The sequence below is a fragment of the Periophthalmus magnuspinnatus genome, chromosome 23 (assembly GCF_009829125.3).
Source record: "Periophthalmus magnuspinnatus isolate fPerMag1 chromosome 23, fPerMag1.2.pri, whole genome shotgun sequence".
Taxonomy (NCBI): domain Eukaryota; kingdom Metazoa; phylum Chordata; class Actinopteri; order Gobiiformes; family Gobiidae; genus Periophthalmus; species Periophthalmus magnuspinnatus.
The window spans coordinates 11,237,483-11,261,259 of record NC_047148.1 but is presented as its reverse complement, the minus strand read 5'-3'; the positions used below and the strand labels follow the sequence as shown (position 1 = coordinate 11,261,259).

Below are 23,777 nucleotides of genomic sequence, written 5' to 3'. Positions count from 1 at the left end.
AAAACAAAGCTCTCGTTTTACCGGTCATTCCACATTCCTACCCTAACCTATGGTCATGAGCTTTGAGTAATGACCGAAAGGACAAGATCACAGATACAAGTGGAGGAAATGAGTTTCCTCTGCAGGGTGGCTGGGATTATGTCTCTCAGCTGGCCTGGGAACACCTTGGGGTTCCACCAGAGGACTTGCAGGACGTGTCTGACGTGAGGGTAGTCTGCTGCTCCCGCGACCCGGCCCTGGATAAGCTGAAGAAAATGGATGGAAGGATAGAGTGCTTTTCTATGGTGCTGTGGAATAATTGTTCAGCACAACTTAAAGATGTTACTCTCATTCAGTGGGGTTTGAGAGTGTGGAACATGAGAATATGTGACTTGTACTTTGACAGTAATGTGAAATTAATTCAATTCTTTGCTATTTTACTTTAGGTGTATATACAACAATTAATTTGCTAATCTTTAACAAATTATAGACATTTTTTGAAAGCAGATATTTTTGTCTAACAGAAAGAGCATTAGCACTGTTAAAACAGCACAAGCCATTCAGCGTTACAGCGAGAGGTCCACTTATAATATCAATGCTTGAGATTGTGATTAACCGAAAGTTAATTATGGGCAAACACTGCAATTTATTGCAACAGTTATAGTAGCAGTATTTTAACTGACTTTAATTGCTGTCAGATATACCTTTGTGGGACAGGAAAATCCCAACAGATGGATAAAGAATGGTCACTTGCTTGGCACCGGAAAATCCCTTGCACATATGTAGCTGCCACCTCAATGTAACATGTGCTCCATTGAAGTCAATTCATATTCATGTGCGGTGAATTCAAGGAGAAAGTGTGTGTATGTGCGAGTCTAATGCAGAAGTTGGCTCTATACTCCTGTGCCTGTGGGAATAACGTACAGTGCTACAGGCACAGTGACCTTTTCTAGCTGTCGTGCTTCTCCCCCTCTCCACTTTCACACTTATTCTGTAGCTTAGACACAAATATACACGCATATCTAGCAGCACTGTCAGAATCAGCTTAAACATTCCATTCTCAATGTTGTTTAACAAATCAAAACATTTTAAAAGTGTTGGGAAACAGTAGGTGCAAGTGGTTATGCAATGTCAACAGACACAAGGAATGTCAATTTTAAAATGTTTTTCTCTAGATGGACAAGAATCCAATCTTAATGTTAACAAGGAGGTTAAATTTTGCTTGGCTTTTCCAGAAGCTGGACAAAGCTAAAGAATTTCAAAGAAACATTGTGCTGTAAGCATTAGAAAAAGGAGCAAGCACAAACTGGTTTTTGAAGAGGTAGATCTCACAAAAGGTCTGAGTGCTTTGAGCTCACCCAACTACCTCAGGACACTGCAGAGAGAAAAAGGGAGACGGCAGTGTGTCTGTGAGTGGGAGAGCGAGGGAGAGAGAAGCATAAAGAGAGTGCATTAGAGAGAGCAGGAGAGAGAGAGAGCGGGGCCGGCACACGCGCTCTATTGCTGCTACAACGGATCCTTTCCACATCTACGCTACTGTTAACGTCACGCCTGTAAGCCGCACTTGCCCAGCGCTTGCCTCCCCGTCTTGGTCCTCTCCCCAGTAGGACGCTCTATCATCAAGTGGGTGCCGATCAACGCAAGGAGAGGAGGAGGAGAAAAAACTGGACCAAAAAGAAGCCGAACAGAGGAAGGAGAAACTGCGCACCACCCCTCCTTTTTTGTGACTCTTTACCCACCTCGATCAACGAGCGACATCACCCCCACTCCTCCCAGCACCCCTCTCCATCCCCCACCTCACACCCCCTCTGAAGAAATTGACGGATTATTGGGAAGTGCATGGGAGGCAGGCTGCAGCTGCTGTGTGCTCGCTCCGACTGCCGTGTGCGTTGCAGGGATGGTGTGTGCGCGCTCATGAATACTGCTGGAGCCACCGTGGCTTCTAAGGATTGAGCATGTGGCTGGACAAGAAAAGAAGACACTAATGAAGGCAGTCTGTGTCGCCTTCTTTTCAACCCAGGCAGAGCACCGAAAGGGACAGATTGAGATTTTTTAAAAGGAAAAAAACCCCAAAACAACAGGACACGGTATCGCAGAGTAAAGAACGACACGGGAAGAGGAGAAAAAAAGAAGGGCTATAAGACCAACCATCTGACCAAGTGATTGACCGCTAAAGTAAACAGAGGAATACCAAAAAAGACAGTTTTTTTTCTCATCCTCTGCAAAAAAAAAAAGCAGGCAAGGAACACTGAAATGTACTTGGGATTTTTCATTCACTATTCTTTAAGCTGACCTCCCACCTACCTCTTTTGTCATTTTTGCCTTTCTATTTGGTGCACTAAATTTTGTGCGCTTGTTTGTGTAGTCATCTGTGCTATGGAGACCTGTGTAAGGTGTCTAGCAGGGGGATCAACTGTCGGATTCCAAGGACAAGCCAGAGAAGAGGAGCCGACAGCAAAAAGTGAGCATGGGAGCACTGCTGCTTTAGGAGCCTGACTGGATTCCAAGCTTTTTCTATTAAAGAGCAAGGAACAGGAAAATAAACATTCACAAAGGCCTTTCTATTTGGATATGTGGATTTACAAAAGGGCTCATCGTGGTTAAGCTCTTTGGGATTGATACCTGTTTTAAAGAAAGCAGAAAGGTTTTCATTGCTGCTCATGGGATATAAATACATCTGTTCTGAACACCACAACTTTCTCATTGCAAAAGGAGGAAAGCTATAGATCTCTGAACCTGTATATTTAACTTGAGGTAGGTGTCTAGAGTTTCCCATCCTCTCTGCATTTGTTATAACAGAAAATCCCATTCATGTAACAGTTATGTGGATTGATTTAAAATGTCATTAACATATATACAGAGGGCAACACAGTTTTGCCCTTCAACTTGTTCTTGTTTGAGCATATTTGATATGAAAAATCACAGCAGTGACTAATTGTGAAAAGGTCATCTAGCCCATTGGTATACAATTAAAATCACTTTTTGGCTTTGCTTGGTGATGTGAACCTTTTGGCTGATTATACAAGTGAGACCGTTTTAAGTCCATAAAACAACATCCCCACCACCCCCCATCTCCCCCCCAGATGATGCTGAATTATGAACGTGCCACATCATGAGTCTCCTGGGGCGGGTAACTGTGCATCGCGCCAGGAAAGCCGCCCTGCTCTGTGTAGTCTTCCTGATGGCGCGAGCGTGGAGCAGCGCCTCCCTGGCCTTGGCGGGGGCGGCAGCGTCTCAAGGACCCCAAGGCTGCCCACCGCAATGTTCCTGCAGTAATCAGCAGGGGAAAGTGGTGTGCACCCGGCGCGGCCTCACCCGTGTGCCCCCTGGAATACCTGCTAACACGCGACACCTCAATCTAATGGAAAACGCCATCGAGGCGGTGCAGGCGGACTCTTTTCGTCACCTGCACCACCTTGAGGTGCTCCAGCTTGGGCGAAATGCCATACGGCAGATTGAGGTGGGCGCGTTCAATGGACTTACAAGCCTGAACACACTGGAGCTCTTTGACAACCGGCTAACAGTTGTGCCCAGTGGAGCCTTTGAATACTTGTCAAAACTAAGAGAACTATGGCTGAGGAATAACCCAATTGAGAGCATCCCATCCTATGCCTTCAACCGGGTCCCTTCCCTTATGCGACTGGATCTGGGAGAGTTACGGAAACTGGAGTACATCTCGGAGGGAGCCTTTGAGGGCCTACAAAATCTCAAGTACCTCAATCTGGGAATGTGCAACATTCGGGGGGATTTGCCAAATTTAAGTCCACTGAAAGGCCTGGAAGAGCTAGAGATTTCTGAAAACCTTTTTCCGAAAATAAAGCCAGGCTCCTTCAAAGGCCTACGTGCTCTTAAAAAGCTATGGGTGATGAACTCTCAAATAACAATAATTGAGCGCAACGCCTTTGACGACCTTTCTTCATTGGTAGAACTTAATCTTGCCCATAACAATCTGAGCGCTGTGCCACATGATTTGTTTTCCCCGCTCAGGTTCTTGGTGGAGCTTCACCTTCACCACAATCCATGGAACTGTGGCTGTGAGGCTGTGTGGTTAGCACGGTGGCTAAGGGAGTATATACCAACAAACTCTACATGTTGTGGACGCTGTCATTCACCGGCTAGCATGAGAGGGCGACAACTAGTTGAAGTTGAGAGGGGTGAAGGGGCAGCCACCCAATGTTCTGCTCCATTCATTGCTGATGCTCCAAGAGACTTTAACATCTCAGCAGGAAGAGTAGCAGAGCTTCGTTGCCGTACAGCCCCAATGTCCTCAGTGCGCTGGTTGTTACCCAATGGGACAATCCTTACGCATGCCTCCAGCCACATCAGAATATCAGTTCTTAACGATGGAACCCTTAATTTTTCAAATGTCCTTGCTGCAGACACAGGCACTTATACCTGCATGGTGTCCAATGCAGCAGGGAACTCTAATGCCTCGGCCTACCTCAATGTGAGTGCTGCTGAGCTGAATACATCTAATTTGAGTTACTTTACCACAGTGACGGTTGAAGTAATGGGACCAACCACAGAAATGCCCAAACCTACAACCACCACAACATCCTCTGGGGCTGGGGTAGCTGCTGGTGGAGGAACAACGACAACGACAACTGCTTCTCCCTCTGTATTTCAGCCAGTCTTCATTTCTACACCAACGGTTCTGCTGCAAAGTACCGAAAGCCCTCCAGGTGCAGCTAAGCCCTCTGTAGTTCCTGCAGTCCAAGGAGCCACTGGCAAACCAGGCAAGTCAGGCCCCAGCCTTGATGAAGTGATGAAGACAACCAAGATTATAATAGGCTGCTTTGTGGCAGTGACACTACTGGCTGCTGTCATGCTTATTGCCTTCTACAAACTTAGAAAGCGCCACCAGCAGAGGAGCACTGTGGCAGCTGCTCGAACTGTGGAGATAATTCAGGTTGATGAGGAGGACCTTCCACCACCAGCTTCTGCAGCACAAGAGACCGCACTAACGTTGCCTGAAATCCGGGACCATAACAGCATACACAAACTGGATTTTATCAGCCACAAGACTGACTACAGTTTCCACAAGCCCAAGGTGGAATACAAACCACAGCCTGATTTCACTCTTCACAAGCCAAAGGCTGAATATACAACATATAAGCCAAATGTAGACTACAGTAGCCACAAGACCATGCCAGAATACAGTACCCACAAATCTACACCAGACTTCAGCCTTCATAGACCAAAGCCTGAGTTCAGCCCATTTTCACAGGAGTACAAGTCTAAAGTGGAATACAGTCCTTTTAAAGCGGACTTTGGAACTCATCCTAAAGCTAAATCGGACTTTAGCCCTTTTAAACCAGATTACAGCACCCATCCCAGGCAGAAATCAGAATTCAGTCCATTCAAGAGAGATTATAATACCCAGCCAAAACCCAAACATGACTATAGCCCCCTGAAATCTGACTACAACACACAGCCCAAAATCAGTGCCCATTATAGCCCTTTCAAGCCCTCCTTTGGCACTCACCCAAGGCCTAAGCCTGAATATAGCCCTTTTAAAGCAGACTACAGCACTCAACCTAAAATGAAAACAGACTTTAATGCCCAGAGATCTAAAACCGACAATACCTACAAACCCAAGGACCCTTATACCCCCCATAAGACACTGACTGATTACAGTCCTTACAAAGTTGATTACTGCGCCTTCAAGTCTGACTTTAGTCCCCAGACCCAGAGATCTAAACCGGATTACAGTCCGCACAAAATGGACTACAGCCCTCATAAAGTGGACTACAGTACCCTAAAACCCAAATATAATACTTACAAACCAAGTGGACAAGGAGCTAAATGGACAGATAACAATGTTGGCAACTCATTGCCCCGAACCTTGCCCAGCGCCATCACAGCAATGGCGGAGCCCTTTGTCATAAAAACTCATAAGGAGAAAGTACAAGAGACTCAGATTTAAGGGCCGACCCGTTGTATCCCTGACCCCAATCTCATTTTGTCTTTTTTTCCTTTTCATAGAATCACGCAATAGAATGCACAATGAAGGAAATGACAACTTTTTTGTACAAAGTGCAATGTGAAAAAAGACTGAATTTCTTGTTGTACATGCTTATAAATATATATATATATATAAATACATCTATATATATATGGACAAATCAAAACTACTACCATGGGCTGGTGATAGAGAAACATATATTAAAAGAAATGAAAACTATTTTCTAACTTGTAACTTCTATTTAAAACAATGAGTTGTTTGAGATTCTGTCTTGACTTTGACAAATAGGAAAAGGCTTGTTATAGAGGGCATTCAATGTGATTTTTACACAATGATAAAGAATGCAGTGATTCAGAAAATATTTATACAAAGAAGCCTTTCTTTTAACAAACCAACAAAGGTCAGTGTTGATCTTTACAGGTTTACCTTGTAAAAGCACCAACATTTGTACTGTGCCAAATGTTATAAATGCAATAAAAAAAGATTTTTGGAGGAAAAGAACGCATAAGAGAAATGTTTTCACCTCTTTTTGGTGTGTACTGTAACCAACAGCAAAACACTTTAGACACTGCAGTAAGATGCTGCAGCTATACTTTAACCCTCAGAGTGCTGAATGACTCACAGTGCAATGGAGGGTGGTGCTTTCAGGAGGAGAGAACATTATGTTTTATGTTGTTTACGTAATATTCAATATTACTATTATGTTCTCCTTGTCGGGAATAGTTTGGCTTCTCTAAGATAATCAGAAAATACAAAATGGTACATTCTTGCAATGTTTAAATACCTACTGTCAATTTGAGTGGAACAGGTAAAATGTTGGCAAAATACTTATGAAAACACAAGTTTCTCTTCTATATCACATATGATGCTATATAAACATTACAAAGGCTTGAGCAAGTGGGTCAGAACAAAGCAAGATGTTATGATATGCATAGAAGTCTTTCAAGCCACTATTGTAGAGTAAGCACAAGAAGTTTGCAAACATTAAATTGCAGTGTTTTACGTAAAAGAGCAAAATAGGGCCCTGCTGCTTTGAAACTAATGCCTGGTATTCTTAAAGTTAAAGAAAATTTCAGTTGCAAAACTGAACTGAATTCAATTCAAGTTGAAAGCAATATATCAAAAGGTAGTCTCTTGGTCACTCCTTAATCTATCCAAACAAGAAATATCCATACAAAAATCTTGCCAAATTCCTTAAAAACTAAAATACAACATGAGAGCAGAGAAATTCACTGAAAGGAAAAATAAAATATGAAGTTGTTCATGGAACTAAAAGCAGCATATTGGAGTTGTGCAGCCCTTAGCAGCGCAAACGTGATGCAAGACTGCCAACTACAGATGGAACAGGGAATATATGGTCTGGTCACTAAGGCTTCCATGTGATCAATGGGAGAGCAGATTGTTTTATACATATATTATACAGAAAGGTGGAGTGGTTGTGCTTGTGCTGGAAATAATGGGGGTGTTAACTAACCTAAAATAAGTGTGGAGACCAATAATTTACTGGGCAACTGGAGGCACTTTAAAAACAGGAAATTGCAGTTGGTGAAGCAGAAGTGATTGGGAGGATGTCTGGATCAAAAGATCAGCATTAGAAAAATGGGAATGTTAGCGGAGCATAGACTCGCCTGTTTTGATTCATTTTAAAGACTTAAATTGTTTAACAATGTTTTGTTTGTTTTTTTCCTTGTGTGTACTAGCTAGTGTGCCAGTGGAGCAGACAAGGGCTATTCTAAGCAGGCCTGGGAGCGTGCAGGCTTGTGATTCAGCATTAGTCAGAGCCACAGTCATATGGTCCTAATGTCAAATAGACAGTGGACACTACAGGATAAAGACTATACAAGATTACTATACTAAGGGCTTGTGATTGGAAGGCTCAATTTTATTTACATTCAAAAAGGAACTGTTAAAGTAGTTGATGCTTTCTTGTCGTTATCAATTTGTTCATGTCAGAATGTACTTTACACTGCTTGTAAAGAATGAGTAGAGGGGCTGTCTAAGGGAAAAAAAAAAATCTTAAGTGTGTTCCTTGGAGAGAGTTTATGACCCCTTAGGTGGGTAAAAAATATCTCTGTATTTTTCTTAGCATCCTGTGCAGACGAGCGGGTCTTACTTTTATGATCCTGTCCAGTAGTTGAGGCAGAGGTGTATGTAGCTAGCACTAAATCATGTCTACGGAGATGAGGGTGAGGAGTGTGTTTGTGTGTGTTTTGGGTGGGGGTTTGTGGTAGGTGACACAAAGGAAATGTGGTTACATAGCGGCACATATACACAACAAGAAAAGATGAAGCCACTGGTCATTAATTTCACTGCTTTTGTTGAGATTTATTGGCTGTAGAGAAATCTTGATCACAGGCGCAGCATCACCAAGGATACTGTGCTCAGAATAGCACTGATAGGCAATAGGGAGGGATGGTGAAAGTACAAGAAATATGGAAAACTAAAAGACTCATCTGATTAAAATATGCAAAAAATAAACGTATGTATGTACAACCAATTAGTGATGTATTGGGGGAAAAAAAAAACATAAGAAAAGAGCGGTGCAAGGTCAAGAAATTAAAACATGACATTGTGATTTAGGAGTGGTAAGGTGAAACAGGAAATGTGCACTAAAACAAAATGATTACAATAACAAAAGGAAAAACAAAATAATCATTCAAAAGCAGGAAGGTGAAACTGATCTAACACTACAAAGCTGACATGTTAAGATGAAGTCAAATATTTATACTGTATACTTTTGGAAAGGATTTTTAAGTGTTAAGATTTTGACAGCTGTGGACCTGTCGATGTCAAATGCAGGGAAAGTGCTGCATAGTGCACAGAATGACACATGAAAGCGACATCTAGATGAAAGCCCTGGCAGGCCCCAGAGAAACTCACTCTGAAACAGTTTTAATGTGGATCCAGAATTATTTCGCAGCCAAGAGCATTTTTAGAGGTGTGTACAGCAAAAATGAACAGCATCAAACTTAAGAGCATCAAATTAATGTTTAAAAAGGAGTTTTAAGAACTGAATTTGTCTATAGGATGAATGTAGTGCAGTGAATACAAATTTAAATCAGTTAATCAACTTTCCATATTTTATAAATGCTGTCACATATTGGCTTAGTGCAGCATGACCGCAAGCATAATTTTAAGTAGCACAGCAAAAATTATTTTAAAAGGCCAAGGACGTCCCCCTAAAAAAGAGGTGGTTCAGGAGTGCTGCGCCGCCCGAAGCAGAGCACAACCTCATCTGGCTATTACAACAGTACCTGCTCGACAGAGGACTCAATAATAAGGCAATGCTCGCTCTTCTTCCAAAAACTCATCCCATAGCCCTGCTAATTTAACACATCCAAGTTATGTGTGATTACGCCATTAGAAATGTTTCTCGATAAATTGTAGTTACACCTTTGAAGAGATTCATTCAATAAACAAGTTGGGAGGGACATTTCTGTTACTACTCGAAGGGAATGATGCAAAAATGTCCCATGTAGTTGTAATAGAAGCAGTGAAAAGGTAAAGTAGGGAATGTGATTTAGCTTGAGAGAGAGCACAGAGGCGCATGCTGGAGACTTGGCAGGCGCTCACCCACCCACTCTGCTGGCATCGGAGGCACAAACTGTTTGCTCACAGCAGTACATGCATCTATTAGTATTGTTCCAGGAGATAATAACTCCCAGTTTGAGTGTGACACTATATGTTTGTGAGGCAATTCACAGAGCATAGTGCCAAACTGCATGCTTTAAGGTGGCAGACAAACAATATAGTAGACAAGAAAATCACCTAGCATGCTAAATCTGGACATAAAATTGCTAAACATTTACATTTAAACCACAAATTAAATAAAAATCAGCTGACCACTGAGAGATTGTCAGCCAAAAGCATGTCTCTTGTAGTTAAGCTATTGATTCAGTGAGTCTACAGAGTGCATCACTGAATTCTCAAGACTTGTAGTAGTTGGGGTTGGGTAAAACAAATGATTGATCTAAGAGTTATTTGAAAATGGCTCAACAGTATGAGAAACAAGAAAGAAAAAAACTTAGAAGAAAATACCCAAAAGACATACATTTTAGTACACCTCACAGGCACACAGACTATAAGACACAAAAGCTTTTTGAAGCAGCCAAGCAGCAGTAGTTCATTCCAGTAGACAATTGAATAAACAGGTGGTTGAGCCTTGACATATGGACACAGATGCATGGGGGACCGGAGGCTGTGACCCACTGACAGCACAGGCAGGTATGTGACAGGCTGGGAAAAAATATCTGTCAGTGTCAGAGATATCAACCCAAAGTGAAATCTACTGCTTTTATAATAGTCATGGTCAAGGTATCAGTTTATACAACACAATGATTTATTTTGCAGACTTTACAGCTACCATGCTGTCGCATAAACATACTGCATTTCCATATGTCTTTAAACAGGAGCTTGGTATAATCCCCTTAGATAAGAGAAAATATAAGACTGAAGCAAAAATATGTGAAAATATTGTTTGAATTACACATCAGTTGATTTGTTGAGAACTTGATGTTATGTCTATATTAAACCAACATATTTGTTTAGACAGAATTTGACACTGTCAAAAGATTCTCAAATTCAGATTTTTAGCTTTTAGTGGACAAATACTTACATAAATGTTGACCCTACAAAAGGTTTTCTACAGATATTAAACTTTACTAATGCTTGTGCTTGCTTATTTTGTTAAAGATTTTGTGACATTTAATTCTGATGTCAGTAACTCACTGAAAATGTATGAAGTCGCTATTTTGAATCATTACAGATTTTTGGCATTTTAAAGGGTCTATTAGTTGAAAGTACTAAATGAGACTCAAGTAAAGCTACAAGACAACAAACTTGGTGTTTTTGGAAGCCTCAATATTATATGATGTTTGGTTATTTACTTGAAGTGAATCATGGCAGAGTTCAAAATCCAGAAATAATGGAAGACTTTTTGTTTAATGTTTTATGAATGTCCAAAGAGCAGCCCCCACCATTCATTGAAAAGCCTAGGCTACAGAATGAGACTTATAGTAAGACAGTGCAAGAGCATTATCCTATTGCCCTCAGAGATGTGGACTGCAGTGCCCTTCATGTAGAGGCAAGAGTTACAAAGATTCACTGGTCCCCAAGCACAGCGCGCGCTTGTGTCTTTGCTTTGTCTGCAGGGTATGCTTATCAGAGTGGACAGTAAAGCTGCACTCCACTCCCCCCACACACTAAACACAAGGTCACCCTTGTAAATAAGAGCGGCCTAAAAAAGGGTGCGCAGGTTTGTACTTTTCTGTCCGTTCTTATTCATCCAGGGCCTGTATTATGGGATTTAAGGAGCTCCAAGAGTTTTAAGGAACAAAGCTTGTCCACTGATCAACTCTCCTGGTCATGGCTTTGTGCTAGCATCCATGGTACCATTTAATCTTGTCATTGCATAATTATGTCAATAACTAAGAAGAACAAAAGTCCACACTGAAGGAAAATGAAATACAATCAAAAGGACATAGACAATAAAGGCGGGGCTAGAAATGCTTATAAATCCACAACAGAGCACAATGTTTTGTAAATCTGAGGGGAGAAGGCAGAGTTTTCAACACGATTCAAAAAGTGAGTGGCAAGTCAGGTACAGATAGGGGAACCATTTGCAATCAATCGAATTGGCATCATGGAGTGTTTCACATCAATGTATCGTTTTAAAATCATTCAATATGAGACAGGGGAAGCTTGTAATGCAGTGTTCAACAGCATGCTATTCCAACTTGCAAAATATGTCCTACCATTTTAGACAATCCAATTCAAAAGCATGTTTAATACAGGTAATGGTGCAGTGGTTAAGCACTTAATGAAGTTGGTTCAAATCCTATCCAAATCTGTCAGAAATGTGCCTAGATGAGCACTAGTAATAATTCAAATTTGTGCCATAGTTTTAAGTACATTTCTGTCCGTCAGTAATTTGTTTGTATGTGGCTAGTTTAACCATAGCATGTGGTGTATAAAAGGTAATGAAATGCTCCTTCAGTCTGTGTCTCTGACCAGGAAACCACTCCATGCATTATTCATCATCTGTGGAGTCTTTTGTGGCCTTTTTTTATTCATATTTTTTAGTATTTGCTCAAGTCTAAAGGCAAAATGCAAATACAAAAGAGGTCAACGTGTGGACCGTAAAGAGTGGCCGGGAGGAAACGGGGCAAATAAGAGAAGGGAGATGCGGTACTTGTGTAATAGGACCTACGCCAAAATAATTCAAGCACAATTGGAAATCAATGCCCAAGCATGGGAGCTGTGAAGAAATCTAATGAAAGCCCACTACACTGAATGCTAAAATGAGATATATAAAGGAGGCTCAAATGTATGACCACTGCTTTGTTCACTTGTAACTGTAAAACTATGCTTGCATTCCTTTTAAAATCAGACAAGAATAATCGCATAACCAAATAATTAGATCAGATTTTTGGTGTGTGTTTACATGCACAAAAGAAATCTTATCATCAAAATGCCCGATGGACTGTGTCACTTATTCACTGAATGAGTAGCGTTGCATTTTGAAGACCAATGTCAAAGCAGATTTGAAAGAATAATTTAATAAAAATAATTATTTAAATTTAACTTTTTACAAATCTGCAAAGGTGTGAACAAAGAATCAGATTACTCATGTCAGCTGTAACTTCACAAAACATTTTGATAATCTCCAGAAATCTTTGGTGCACATGTAAACATAGCCACCAATTAAGATTGGTTTATTTAATTCTTAATGACATCTACTCCACTAGACTAATGTTTATATATCATCCAAAAGTATTGTGCATGTAAACTTGTGCCAGTGTATGTATATAACACTATAGAAGACAGAAAATATGCTATAATGGCATACATGTCTTTCATTTCAAGTCCCAAAAGAAAAGAAAAAAAACCCCTCAATTTTCAACAAGAAAAAGGGAAAGCTAAACCCTCTTATTTCTACTAGTTTGTAGCATACAAATAAACCAATTGCCACAGGCTGGCTTGAGGTGAAGAAGAGATTTGTGGAGGAAGGCAATAGCTTCACTTCACAGATGCCCCAATGGAGCGGTGAGTCATCAGCGCCCTACAACAGGCTCCTGCAGCTCTGACCCAACACGTGCCAAGCCTCCGCCACTGCAGAGATGGTCCACTGCAGAGTACCAAGGCCAGCCACACCGTCATGTTCTGCCTGCTTTTAGGATCCACTGATAAGGAAGTTTTTATATGGCTACAAAAGGTATGTGTGTATCTATGTGGATGCGTTACTTTTTTACATTGCCATTACATTAGGAAAGCATATATTTCAGAAGCATTAGGAACATTGTATTATACGACACGTGAAACTGCACTCTTTATCAGAAACCACTGGTAAAATTTTAAGTCTACACAGGAAGTAGGTGCTGAGTTGTATTTTCACATAGCCCAATAATACATCTATGTAGATTTTATTAAAAAAAAACAAAAACATTCTGGCACTACAAGTAATGCACCAGTAGTGACTCAGGTCCAGTTAATGTTTTTTATGTCTAATGGTGATAAAGGAAGAGGATCTTACATCTTTGCCAAAAGGTGTATGTAATTTATGCCTGGAACAACACTGGTTTAACAAAATTAAGGTGTTATAGATTTGTATTCACCAAATAATATTTTTGTTGGGTTTAGTAAACTCCTGCGTGACAGTTATGGAATTATGTTGCGTTAAATCTGCCGCCATGTCCTAGGGAGGAAAACAATAGATCACCAAATCTGTCAAATTGGGGAGAGAGGTTAGGACTATATTGTGGTGAAATGGGTAGTCGAGCCAGACATACACACTATAAGTAGGCAGAACTTCAATACCAAGCATATAGTAAGTGGTATAGTAGTAAGAAATACTAAACCACAAATAATCACTACTTGCACTGTTTTTCTCGATGATTCAAACTAATTCTATAAGCATCATCCTGAGATAAAGAATTATGTGTGGAGTGAGTAGGCCGTCAGAGAATAGTAGATGATAGACCACCCAGACTGAATGAGGTCAACGCAACTGACAGTATGTAGGTGGAACAGCGAATGCATATTACTGTCCACTTAGCCTGATCTCGTGTAGCACAATTCACATACTTCACCCTTAATACATATGCTTCATTCCTCCTAGAGATGCAAAAAGAAAATACCAATCTACTGCTTTATTTTCATATTGTTTTGACTATGTTAAAATACTTTTTAGAGTATTTTTTGCACTAACCAATTTACCTCAACAAGGTATATGAATTTAGCAGACTACTGTATACATACATACCAGCATGTTTATAGCATTAATACTGATTTAAATGAGCATTTAAAATTGATGATAGTTAATAGTAAACTGAAATAGAGTAGCTCATATAGTGCATTAGTCATTCTAATACATCAGAGATAAGGAGGTTTCATCTGTAGCTGAGTCACTCGATAAAGACGTCATTGAAAAAAAATTGCTTTGCTACAGCAGTTGTTTGAAGTTGCCACCCAAAAGAACAGAGCAAAACCAACAGCAGCTTGAATGAGAGTGAATGGCTGTTGTTTTTTTGTTTTGTTTGTTTTTCTTCAATGAAAGATGGGAGGTGAGAGAAATTGTAATGGATGACATCAAAAAGCCAAAGGAAATATCTGGAGAGTGATGTTTACCAATGTGTTTTCTCCTTTTCCTCAGAAATGTGTGCTGCTGTTTCAGATGCACGCTGGGAATGGGAGCAGTGTCTGTCAGAGATTAACACTACAGAGAAGCAGCTGAGAGACACAGGAAGACAGAGAGAGGAGCTTAAAGAAAGGAAGGATAAAGGAGAAGTGAAGATGCCATAGAAACTGAAAATCTGGGTTTGAAAAGACGTCTTCAAGGCCCTTGCTACACACCACATTAATTACATATGTCTCTATCAAAGTAATTTGATAAAGAGATTTAGGACAAACTGGCAACAAGTGAGGCGAAAAGAGAACAAATGATTTAGAACACAGATAGAAAAATTCACAGTGCCATTATATCCTTTGTATTCAGTACATCAACATGAGGACTAAGTGCTTCAAATCCGTCTCAAAATAAAGCCAGCTAATTATAGAGTATGAATGTAAAAAAGAATATGAACAAGCAAATAAACATATCATCAGATCAACAAACAGGAAAATGTTGACAATTCTCAGCATAAAGTAATTGATGAATGCAAATCAATTCAGCACCAAAACCCAAATCAAATGTTATTCACATGAGGTTATCTTGAGATGTCTTCACGAGCTTGTCGCAATCAGATGCTATTCAGAAATGACTCAACAGTTGAGTCCTATGTTAATAGGATCAAATTATCCATATTCAAGCTGCAGCTCACACACCTTAATGACATGTTTTTAAAGGCGATGCAACGATGGTGAGGGAACACAGAAGGGGAAACTGTTAGAACTACTATCGTCATCTCAGCTATTGGCCCTTCATGTTCTGAACCCTAAAGAAATAAGTTCCTCCAGATCAAGTTATAATTATCCCATTAGCAATATGTGTTTATTGAATATTCTTGTCAATCTTAAAACCACGCTCCACACCTTTCTGCATAATCTAAGCCTTAAAGATATGAAAATCAAGATTGAATGTGATGTGTAACATTTCCAATATTCCAGTAATAACAATAGATAGTGCTGTACCTCATAGTGCCTCAGTGTGGATAAATGTGCTTGTGTCCGTTTCTAGGGAGCCACAACAGCAGGTCAGTGTAGGAAGCCTGCCAGCCTCCACACAGAGCCCAGGACTCATTATGGCTCAGTCCTGCCTGCAAACTTCCACCTACCACTAAGAAATGTGCTGATGCCACAACTGACTAAAGGGAATGTGTGCCAATGTGTGTGTGAATAATGATACAGTTTAATAAATCTAAGTTGTATATGCCAAAGCATTAGGATACTGCATAGATTGACAATACGTTAGTGTATACTTACATCTGTTACCATGCATCCATCTATATCATCTAATTGGTGTCATATAAAGAAGTACATTTTTGGAGATGGCCAAGAACAGCTAGAAAAGCACAACTAAAAAAGTACATTAAGCTACTGTACTCTTAATAAGTGCAGGACCTAGCAGACACTATATTTTAGTATTGCAAGATGGAACAGGGCCATTGCAAATGTTATGTTCTAATTTATTCAATTATTTACATTTATTAATTGATTAGAAATGTTTAACCAAAGCCCTGAACCATGAAATGTTAAAGCTTTTGCATAGTACAGTAAACACTTGCCTAAGCACACCTCAGGGTTACATTTCCATGACAATTAAAAACACCAGGACAGTGGAGTCAGCCATCCTATGCAAAAAAGGGCTATTAAAAAGTAGATGGGGACAGACAGGGAGAGTGAAGAGAGCCAAAAGAGTGTGAGGTCTGGATAAGTGGAGGCCGGATTATAGCCAGTTCCATCATGGCTTTGGTCTGTTCACTGCCTCAAATAAAAACCTATTAGCATGTGAATGAACAGTGCAGTGTGGATGGAGTTTTGTAAGAACCGGGAGCACTGATCAGCCACCAGGAGAGCAGGCTTTGTGCTGTGTGTATGAGGTGTTCATCCTTTGACCCATCAATGTTAAAAGTGCAGTAATATCTTTTCACAAAATGAAAGATGTTTGAAAGCTACATTAATGAGGCTCAACATTATAACCACCTCTGTATTGTCAGTGCAGATAAGGTTTTGAGAGCTGTAGTGGCTGTTGGATTAGAATACACATGGTAGTCTTTGTTTACCACACAATCCATACATGGCGTTGATCCTTCCTTGACCCACTTATTATACATACTGACCAGTGCAAAATGGGAATACCACAAGTGTATTTTGAGGTGTTAATATTTACTTTCTTAAATTATGTCACATAAAAAAAAAATGCTTGATGTACAATATATGCCATATTTCCCATCTCGTTGATAGATTCCATACTTGCTCTTGTGTATTCAAAAGGACTTGTAGTGCAGTAAAGCCTACTTGAAGCTAAAAGCTCAGATGTAGAGGTCCTGTTATCTGCTTACCTCTCTTTGCAGCACCAGTTCTTTGGTGAACAGCGTGGCCTCTTCACTGAAGGGTTCAGCCAACTGCATCCCCCCAGGCGTGGCTCTGGAGCTGCGGGGACATTCGATTCCTGCCCACAGACAACACCAGGACAGAAGTTAAGCACAGAAACAGCCAATCAAAAACACAGCAGGTTGTCATGAAGTTTTAAAAAATGAATTGTTTTGAGGTTAGTCAATGTCCAGGAAACAAAGACCAGGGGACTAACCAACTCAGCATACCATATGGTATTATATTACATTATACAGTAAGGAGCACTGACCAGAAAATCCAGATTTGCCATTAGAGGACCCTGTCTAAAGAATACCACGGAAAAAAAAAAAAAAAATCTTATTTAAAATCACACAGAGAACAAATGCCTAAGGGAAGTTAAATTTTTTCAGAGGAATAGTCAGCTTTCAAAACAGCTGAGTCAGCCTCCTGTGAGACATGGCTGGTAATTTCTGACTATGTTGTAATGCAATGTACAGTGTCGCCCTTGTTCAGAACAAGTGTGATTTTTTTCTGTTGGTGAAACATTTGAAATTGCTGTCAATCCATAATCTGCCTTGTTATTACAAACAAATAACATTTGTCTATAATGCTTGTATATTTACAAAAAGCTAGGGAGAGGCCAAAATCATCTATAAGTATTTATTGCAGTGAACTAACACAAGGGATTTATATGCGATGCTGTGGGTACAACAGTGGCAGCATAAAAAGAGGACATTTGATAACGCGAGAAAAAAGGAGAGAAAGGGGGGACTGGTTAGCAAATACACAGAACAGGAAGTAATTGCAGGCAGGGAGATACTGAGTTTCTGCTTGGTTTGGTCGCAGCTCAGATAAAGGCTGGAACAGGGATTCTCTAATCCCCCCAAAAAAGGCCTTAAGAATGTTAGACACAAAGAAGTCAAGTTTCAGTGCATCTCTCAAAGAGTACAAAGTTTAAAGGCTGGCTAATTAGTAATAGTCATACAAGCTTCTCAGAAGGCACAATTAGGCCTGTCACAATAACAAATTTTGAAGCACAATATATTGCTGCAAAGAAAAATTGTGATAAACAATAATATTGAAAGTACTTTATATCACTAGTTCAGAATTAAGTAATGCAAGATAATCCCAGTAAAACATTTTAAATACTGTTTCATTAAAAAACACAAGCTGCAACATATTCCACAGCTCAAATTGTATCATATTATATACAAAAATACCTCCACATACATCTACACACTTTTGCAAAGAAAAAAGAACTCAAGGCCCAAAAAATATATTGTAATAATAGTAATTGTCATGACAGGCACAGTGCATATTCAGTAAGCAGACTAAAAGGTAAACTAACAGTTATTTAGCAAATAATTATAATTGATTCAATGATTAGCATTTTAGATTGCAAAAGGCCTGTAAATATGAGGTTATTAACAAATTTTGCCTTGTCTGAAAAACTTTGCCTGATAACACCTCTTCCCTCAGCACATGACATGTTCTTGAAGTCTGGGCATTGTACATATGATTTGATAAATTAGTTGACAAACATCTCAATAATCAACTTATGGTTTCAGGTTTCCCTAAGTGCAATTGTGAACTCATGTGTAAATCATTTTAATAGCCTCATATAGAGGCTTGTTCCTAACATAGCATACTTGCACTATGCATTGTAAGTGATACAACTTTTTTTTTTTTTTTTTTAATATTAAATTCCTGTCCTAAATACACTGATCTCCTTTTTGACCATCACATATTTTGATGCATCACAATAAATGGATATAAATAATAATAATAATAATTTTAAAATGTAGCAATCATTTACTGATATCTTCTGTTTGAATAAAGGTTGAAGTACACTATTTAAGAATAGATTTTAAATGCAAGTAATTATTGAAACAAAGGCCTCACACATCCTGGTCTGGTTCTGTAATGAACTTCTGAATTCCAATAATATGTAGAAGGACAGCACAGTGTGGAGGACAATGCTGCGAGAAGGTCAGAGGAACAGCTAAATAATGATTTGCCACCTTTTTTGACTTTGAATCATGCTGAACTTTATTTTGCCTACAGGGGTATTTTTTTGGAGAAGAGTAGATTTTTTTTTTTTTTTTCTGCTCTACTTCCTCATCTTCCATTTCCAACACAATCCCACAGCACACAAAGCGAGAGAGAAGGTGCCTCTCACCAGGCATAGCCGCATGTTCTAGATAAGACACCAAAAACAAAATCAAACTAAACTCAGGTCACACACTGTGTTGATCAATGCTTTGTGCAGACAGTTTGTGTGAGTTTTTGTGTTCAATTGTGAGGTTTATACAGAGCAACAAACCTTTCTGTGAAAGTTTCACTGAATCTGAAACACATGAATTCATTGATGCAGATAAAGTCTCCATGGTTTACAAGCATATGCAGTCCCCTTACACTGACTTCACCTTTTAATACTGTTCTCATCTTTTTTAAAGCATTTCCAAATAGTACTGGAAAGAACGGCAAGTACCCCTTCCATTATAATACCCTTCAAAATTAAGATGACTCCTGTTACTCCTCATTGAACTTGAATTAGCACATATCACAGCAGTAGCTAGCCACTATGTCTAGTAAAAGGAAAAGCAACAGACTTCCTCTCACCTCCTGATGCAAACCTCCAGCCTACTTTGAAGTCTACAGTCTGTTTCCTCGACCTTTGTTTGGATTCTAAAAAGGCCTGTCATTGCTTACAACTTAAAACCGAAAGAAAGGAAACACTGCATGTGAAAACTCAAGCAAGTGACAGTTAGGACACAGCGCTACACATACAAAAAATACTAAATACTGGATATATTAAGATTTGAAGGAATTTCAACTTCAGCACTTTTTTTTTTTTTTTTTTTTTTTACTTTGGACTATTTGCAATACATTTTTAAAATGTAAAAAAACAACAACAACATAATTACGATGACTAACACATGGAATGAATAGCATTATAGTTTGGTCTATAGCTTATCTTTATTATACTTTCAATATAATACTAATATAGCCTGTTATGAATGAATCAGGATATGAATCACTAAAAAAACAGAATGTTCCTATTTATTTGCATATTTCTATGGTAGAGATGTAGACTTAAAAGATACATCTTTGCACTGTTGGACTTGCGTTGAATATCCCAGCCTTTGTATTATCACGGCCATTAAATGACAATTGTTCTCATTTGACCAGAGCCAAAGAGGTAATATTAACAACTGTGCCTTGCTTTGTTGGCATCCTGTAAGATAATCTGCGGAGAGACCATTAGCTTCGATTATGGATGCTATGAATACTTATATCATTATATTTATATATTTTTGTTACGCATTCTGATTTAGATACAGTTCAGGCATCTTCCTTGACCAGCTGTGCACAACATATGTCCAACTAAATCAGATTTTTATGCAATTTTAAAAAATGTTAAAAATACAGTAGTTTAACTCTATACAGGACATGTTTAATGCATCTGCTACAAATTACATAACAGAAGTAAACATGAGAATGGGTTACCCACCAGCAAGGAGGAATGTGATGAGGCAAGTTTCTTTGGGCATGTACAGCTTAAGACGAGAGCCACTGAAGACATACTCTACCACAGCTTCTGATCGGCCAGCACGCTGCAGGAACGGCAGGAACTGCTTGGCTTTCTGTGTCTCCTGATGGACAAACAAGTTTGGTTTTTAAACTTTAAAATGATTAAGAGTACAGACAGATTCTTTTGATGATACCCTCAAAATATCTCATGTTGAAATGGTCAAATAAAGTGATGGTATTATGAGCAGCAAATATGAAGAACACAACACCAGTGATACTTAAAATCATGACATGTGGTTGGGATCCAGGCCTGAAGTTTCAGCACCTGAACTCCACCCACTGTGGTCCAAAATAGGCCCCTGAGTGGGAGACAACAGAACCAAACAGTCAGCCGTTCACACAACAGCACCTGCAGTGTGTGGGCACAGCAACTTGGTTCAGAAAAAGGAGGAACCTGTGAGAGGACATTATTATGCAACCCAGAGAGGCATGGGGTGAGTCAAGAGCCTTCTCCACTCTCCTCCCACCTTCTGCATTTATCTGAAACACCATACATTTACAAACATATTGCTGCTCTATTTGTGATGCAGCCACCTCTTCATACATAATTCCAGGATACCTTTGAGCTCAGGATGCCAATGTATAGTGCTGACTTCTTGCAAGTGTGTGTGGGTACGCACAAGCCTATGCACAGCAATGCGTGGGTGTATATCACATAGAAAACTAAAGGGAAAAGAAGGAGGTGGGAGAGAGGGGGCGAAGTAGTGCTATTTTAGGCCTTTTATTAGAAGTCTCATTACATTAGCCAAACAACTGGTGCTTGCACGTGCATGCACGCCTACTGGCAGTGGCGAGCACTAGTGCTGAGCTGAGAAATACACACAAACTATAGGGCAAGGAGGAGCTACAGCTGCAAATAATGACACTGACCAGAACCATAGGGAGGATGACACTAATACTAACTAACAGCACTAATAAGAGCTTAGGGGAGCACATAGTTCTGAACACACCACAATCAAAGCATGACACAGGTACATGCTGGTCTCTAGCATAATAATGTACAAGTATTTACCCAATAATCACATATGGAAATAATTGCACATAGATCCAAAGCATTCTTATCACTATGGTTTAAAGTGAGTGTGCCAAATTAATTGAATTGCTTATAGAAATACAGATTAATAGAACATACTTGCTTTAGTTAATAGCTAAAAGTGTACAGTACAGCAGTTTAAGGCCATTCACAGAAACACTGACCAGTTTTTAACACTAATATTCTGAGCTTCAGTATCAGTTTGACTCCTTAACAAAGAGGAGATAGATCATAACATCTTCAAAAAAAAAAAAAATCAAATGAGTCTTCAGAGATGCTTGAAATATATGTACCACTGAACCATTACTCTGCACTTTATAAACTTTACAAGAAAAACTGCTAATTTCATTCGCAGAGCACTTCCAATCAGGCTTCATTAGCCAAATGATCCCTCTATCAAGCCCCAAGGCACTCGTAAACAAGGCAGGACGAAGTGCTACTGATCTTTATATTAATGGCTCTGATTATTTTTAGAGGCTGCTTATCTTCAGATGAAAAAGTGTCTTTGAGGACTAAATGAATGATCACGGTATTTGGCACTCTTTTGCATTATGAACTGAAATGCTCATTGAGAAAATGTTTTTGGAATTTAAAACATTAAAGAATGACTCACCCCAGAGATATCAGCCACTCTGTGGATGGGGACCTCCTTCTTGCTGTGTAGCCCTTTACCATTCTTGATGGCCCTGTGGTCAGTCATGTCAAAAATATACAGTACATTGTAAATGCAGCACAAACACCACCATTATCCATTAGGAAAATTAAATGGCCTTGAGCCGCAAAGAATACAATGAGAGCACATGAGTAATGACAGACAAACAATGTGGCATCTCAAAGTAATATGTAAATCAATGCCACTTTTCTTCCCTGAACAGCTATTACAGCTCAACTGAAAAAGCTAAAACATAATTTGTTCCAAGACAAATTACAGTGACAGGGGAAAACACAGAATATGAGCAAATATGGTTGATTTTTTTTTTTTTTTAAAGAGATCTATTCTGTATGATAATGGCTCATGAAGTCTTCCTCATAGGCCTGCCTCGAGTTCTTGATGAGTTAAAGAGTGCCCAGGCCACTGTAGCTGGTGGACAGTCATGCAGCCCTTGGCTCTGAGGGATAGAAGTCACTACTGGTGCCCATCTATGCAGGCATGTATATAAAGGGTAAGCGATGCTCATTTAACAGTACAGCTGAGGTTCCTGGGAGGTTGCGGGCCAGTAGCCTCATGCAACCGAGATCTAAAAATAAAACTTAGGCTATAGACAGAAACCTCTCATCAGCTTTAATAAAACCCCATCAGGGACAGAGAGAGACTGTGGTGGAGCTGAATAGACAAGATGAGGAAGTGAGTGAAAAGATGGCCCAGCAGAGCAAGGCCAAAGAAGAACAAAATCGAAAACAGCTAAGGTGGAGAAATAAGGACAAACTGTGCAAAAGAGTAAGGAACGCAGAGAGGGAAAGAGAGAAATGGAGTGAACAGCTACACAAGAGACGAGAGAAAGCGTTCTATACAAAAAGGGCTGAATCTGCTCAACCTACAACCAGCAGATCTTAATCTACAGCAATACAATTGTAATCTACAGCCATACAGTCACTACCGAATTGTACTGGGCCTCTACATAATTATATTCATAGACCCTGGGTAAACAGTGTTTCTGATTACATATATATAGAAAAACTATATGTACATTCAAAATAACAGTTTATGAATGTCAAAAGATAAGATGAGGAATTCAATACTACTTTAATTAATTTGGAAACAGCACCTTGCTCAGTGGATAAAAGCAATTTAGAGAGAAAGCATCAAGGTCATTTATATACTACATCCCAAGAGTAACATTCCCAAGGTCAAGGATAAAAGGAGAGAGCCTACATTCATTTTAAAAGGATTGTATAACGGTTTAATGTGATCTAATCTTTCAATTGAGGAAATATGACAATTTGAATATGTATGTTAATTTGTTGATAAAGGAAATTATTGAGTGTATCTTTCCTCACCTTGCTTCTGCAGCCAAAAGCTCATCATAGTGGGAGGATCTCTGGTCATCATCCTGTCTGTATCTGATGACCGTGGCCAAGCCTTTACTGACCAAAGCCTCTGCAATGTTACTGCAAACAAGAGGAGGAGAGGAGGAGGCTTTAAAAGACTTTATAGGTGCTGAACAATATTTGAGAGGAGGTATAAGCTCGGCAATA

The 23,777-nt window shown here is 39.6% G+C and overlaps 2 protein-coding genes across 2 annotated transcripts in view; one reads left to right on the top strand and one right to left on the bottom strand.

The window, feature by feature from the left end:
* The window catches only part of snd1 (staphylococcal nuclease and tudor domain containing 1), a 109,806-nt gene that overhangs the window by 59,386 nt on the left and 26,643 nt on the right, over nucleotides 1–23,777 (bottom strand). Inside the window, exons 13-16 of the mRNA XM_033989641.2 lie at nucleotides 23,580–23,690; nucleotides 22,195–22,267; nucleotides 20,469–20,610; nucleotides 16,942–17,051 (exon numbers count right to left, since the gene is read on the bottom strand). Coding sequence (XP_033845532.1) covers nucleotides 16,942–17,051; nucleotides 20,469–20,610; nucleotides 22,195–22,267; nucleotides 23,580–23,690 — 436 coding nt within the window. The remainder of the gene's footprint in view (nucleotides 1–16,941; nucleotides 17,052–20,468; nucleotides 20,611–22,194; nucleotides 22,268–23,579; nucleotides 23,691–23,777) is intronic.
* lrrc4.1 (leucine rich repeat containing 4.1) lies at nucleotides 2,228–6,028 on the top strand. The gene has a single exon (XM_033989640.2). The coding sequence runs from the start codon at nucleotides 3,092–3,094 to the stop codon at nucleotides 5,903–5,905; it is 2,814 nt and encodes a 937-aa protein (XP_033845531.1). The 5' UTR covers nucleotides 2,228–3,091; the 3' UTR covers nucleotides 5,906–6,028.

Bases quoted from the DNA above. Each gene is read 5' to 3' on its own strand.
- lrrc4.1 (XM_033989640.2), top strand. From the start codon at position 3,092: ATGAGTCTCCTGGGGCGGGTAACTGTGCATCGCGCCAGGAAAGCCGCC.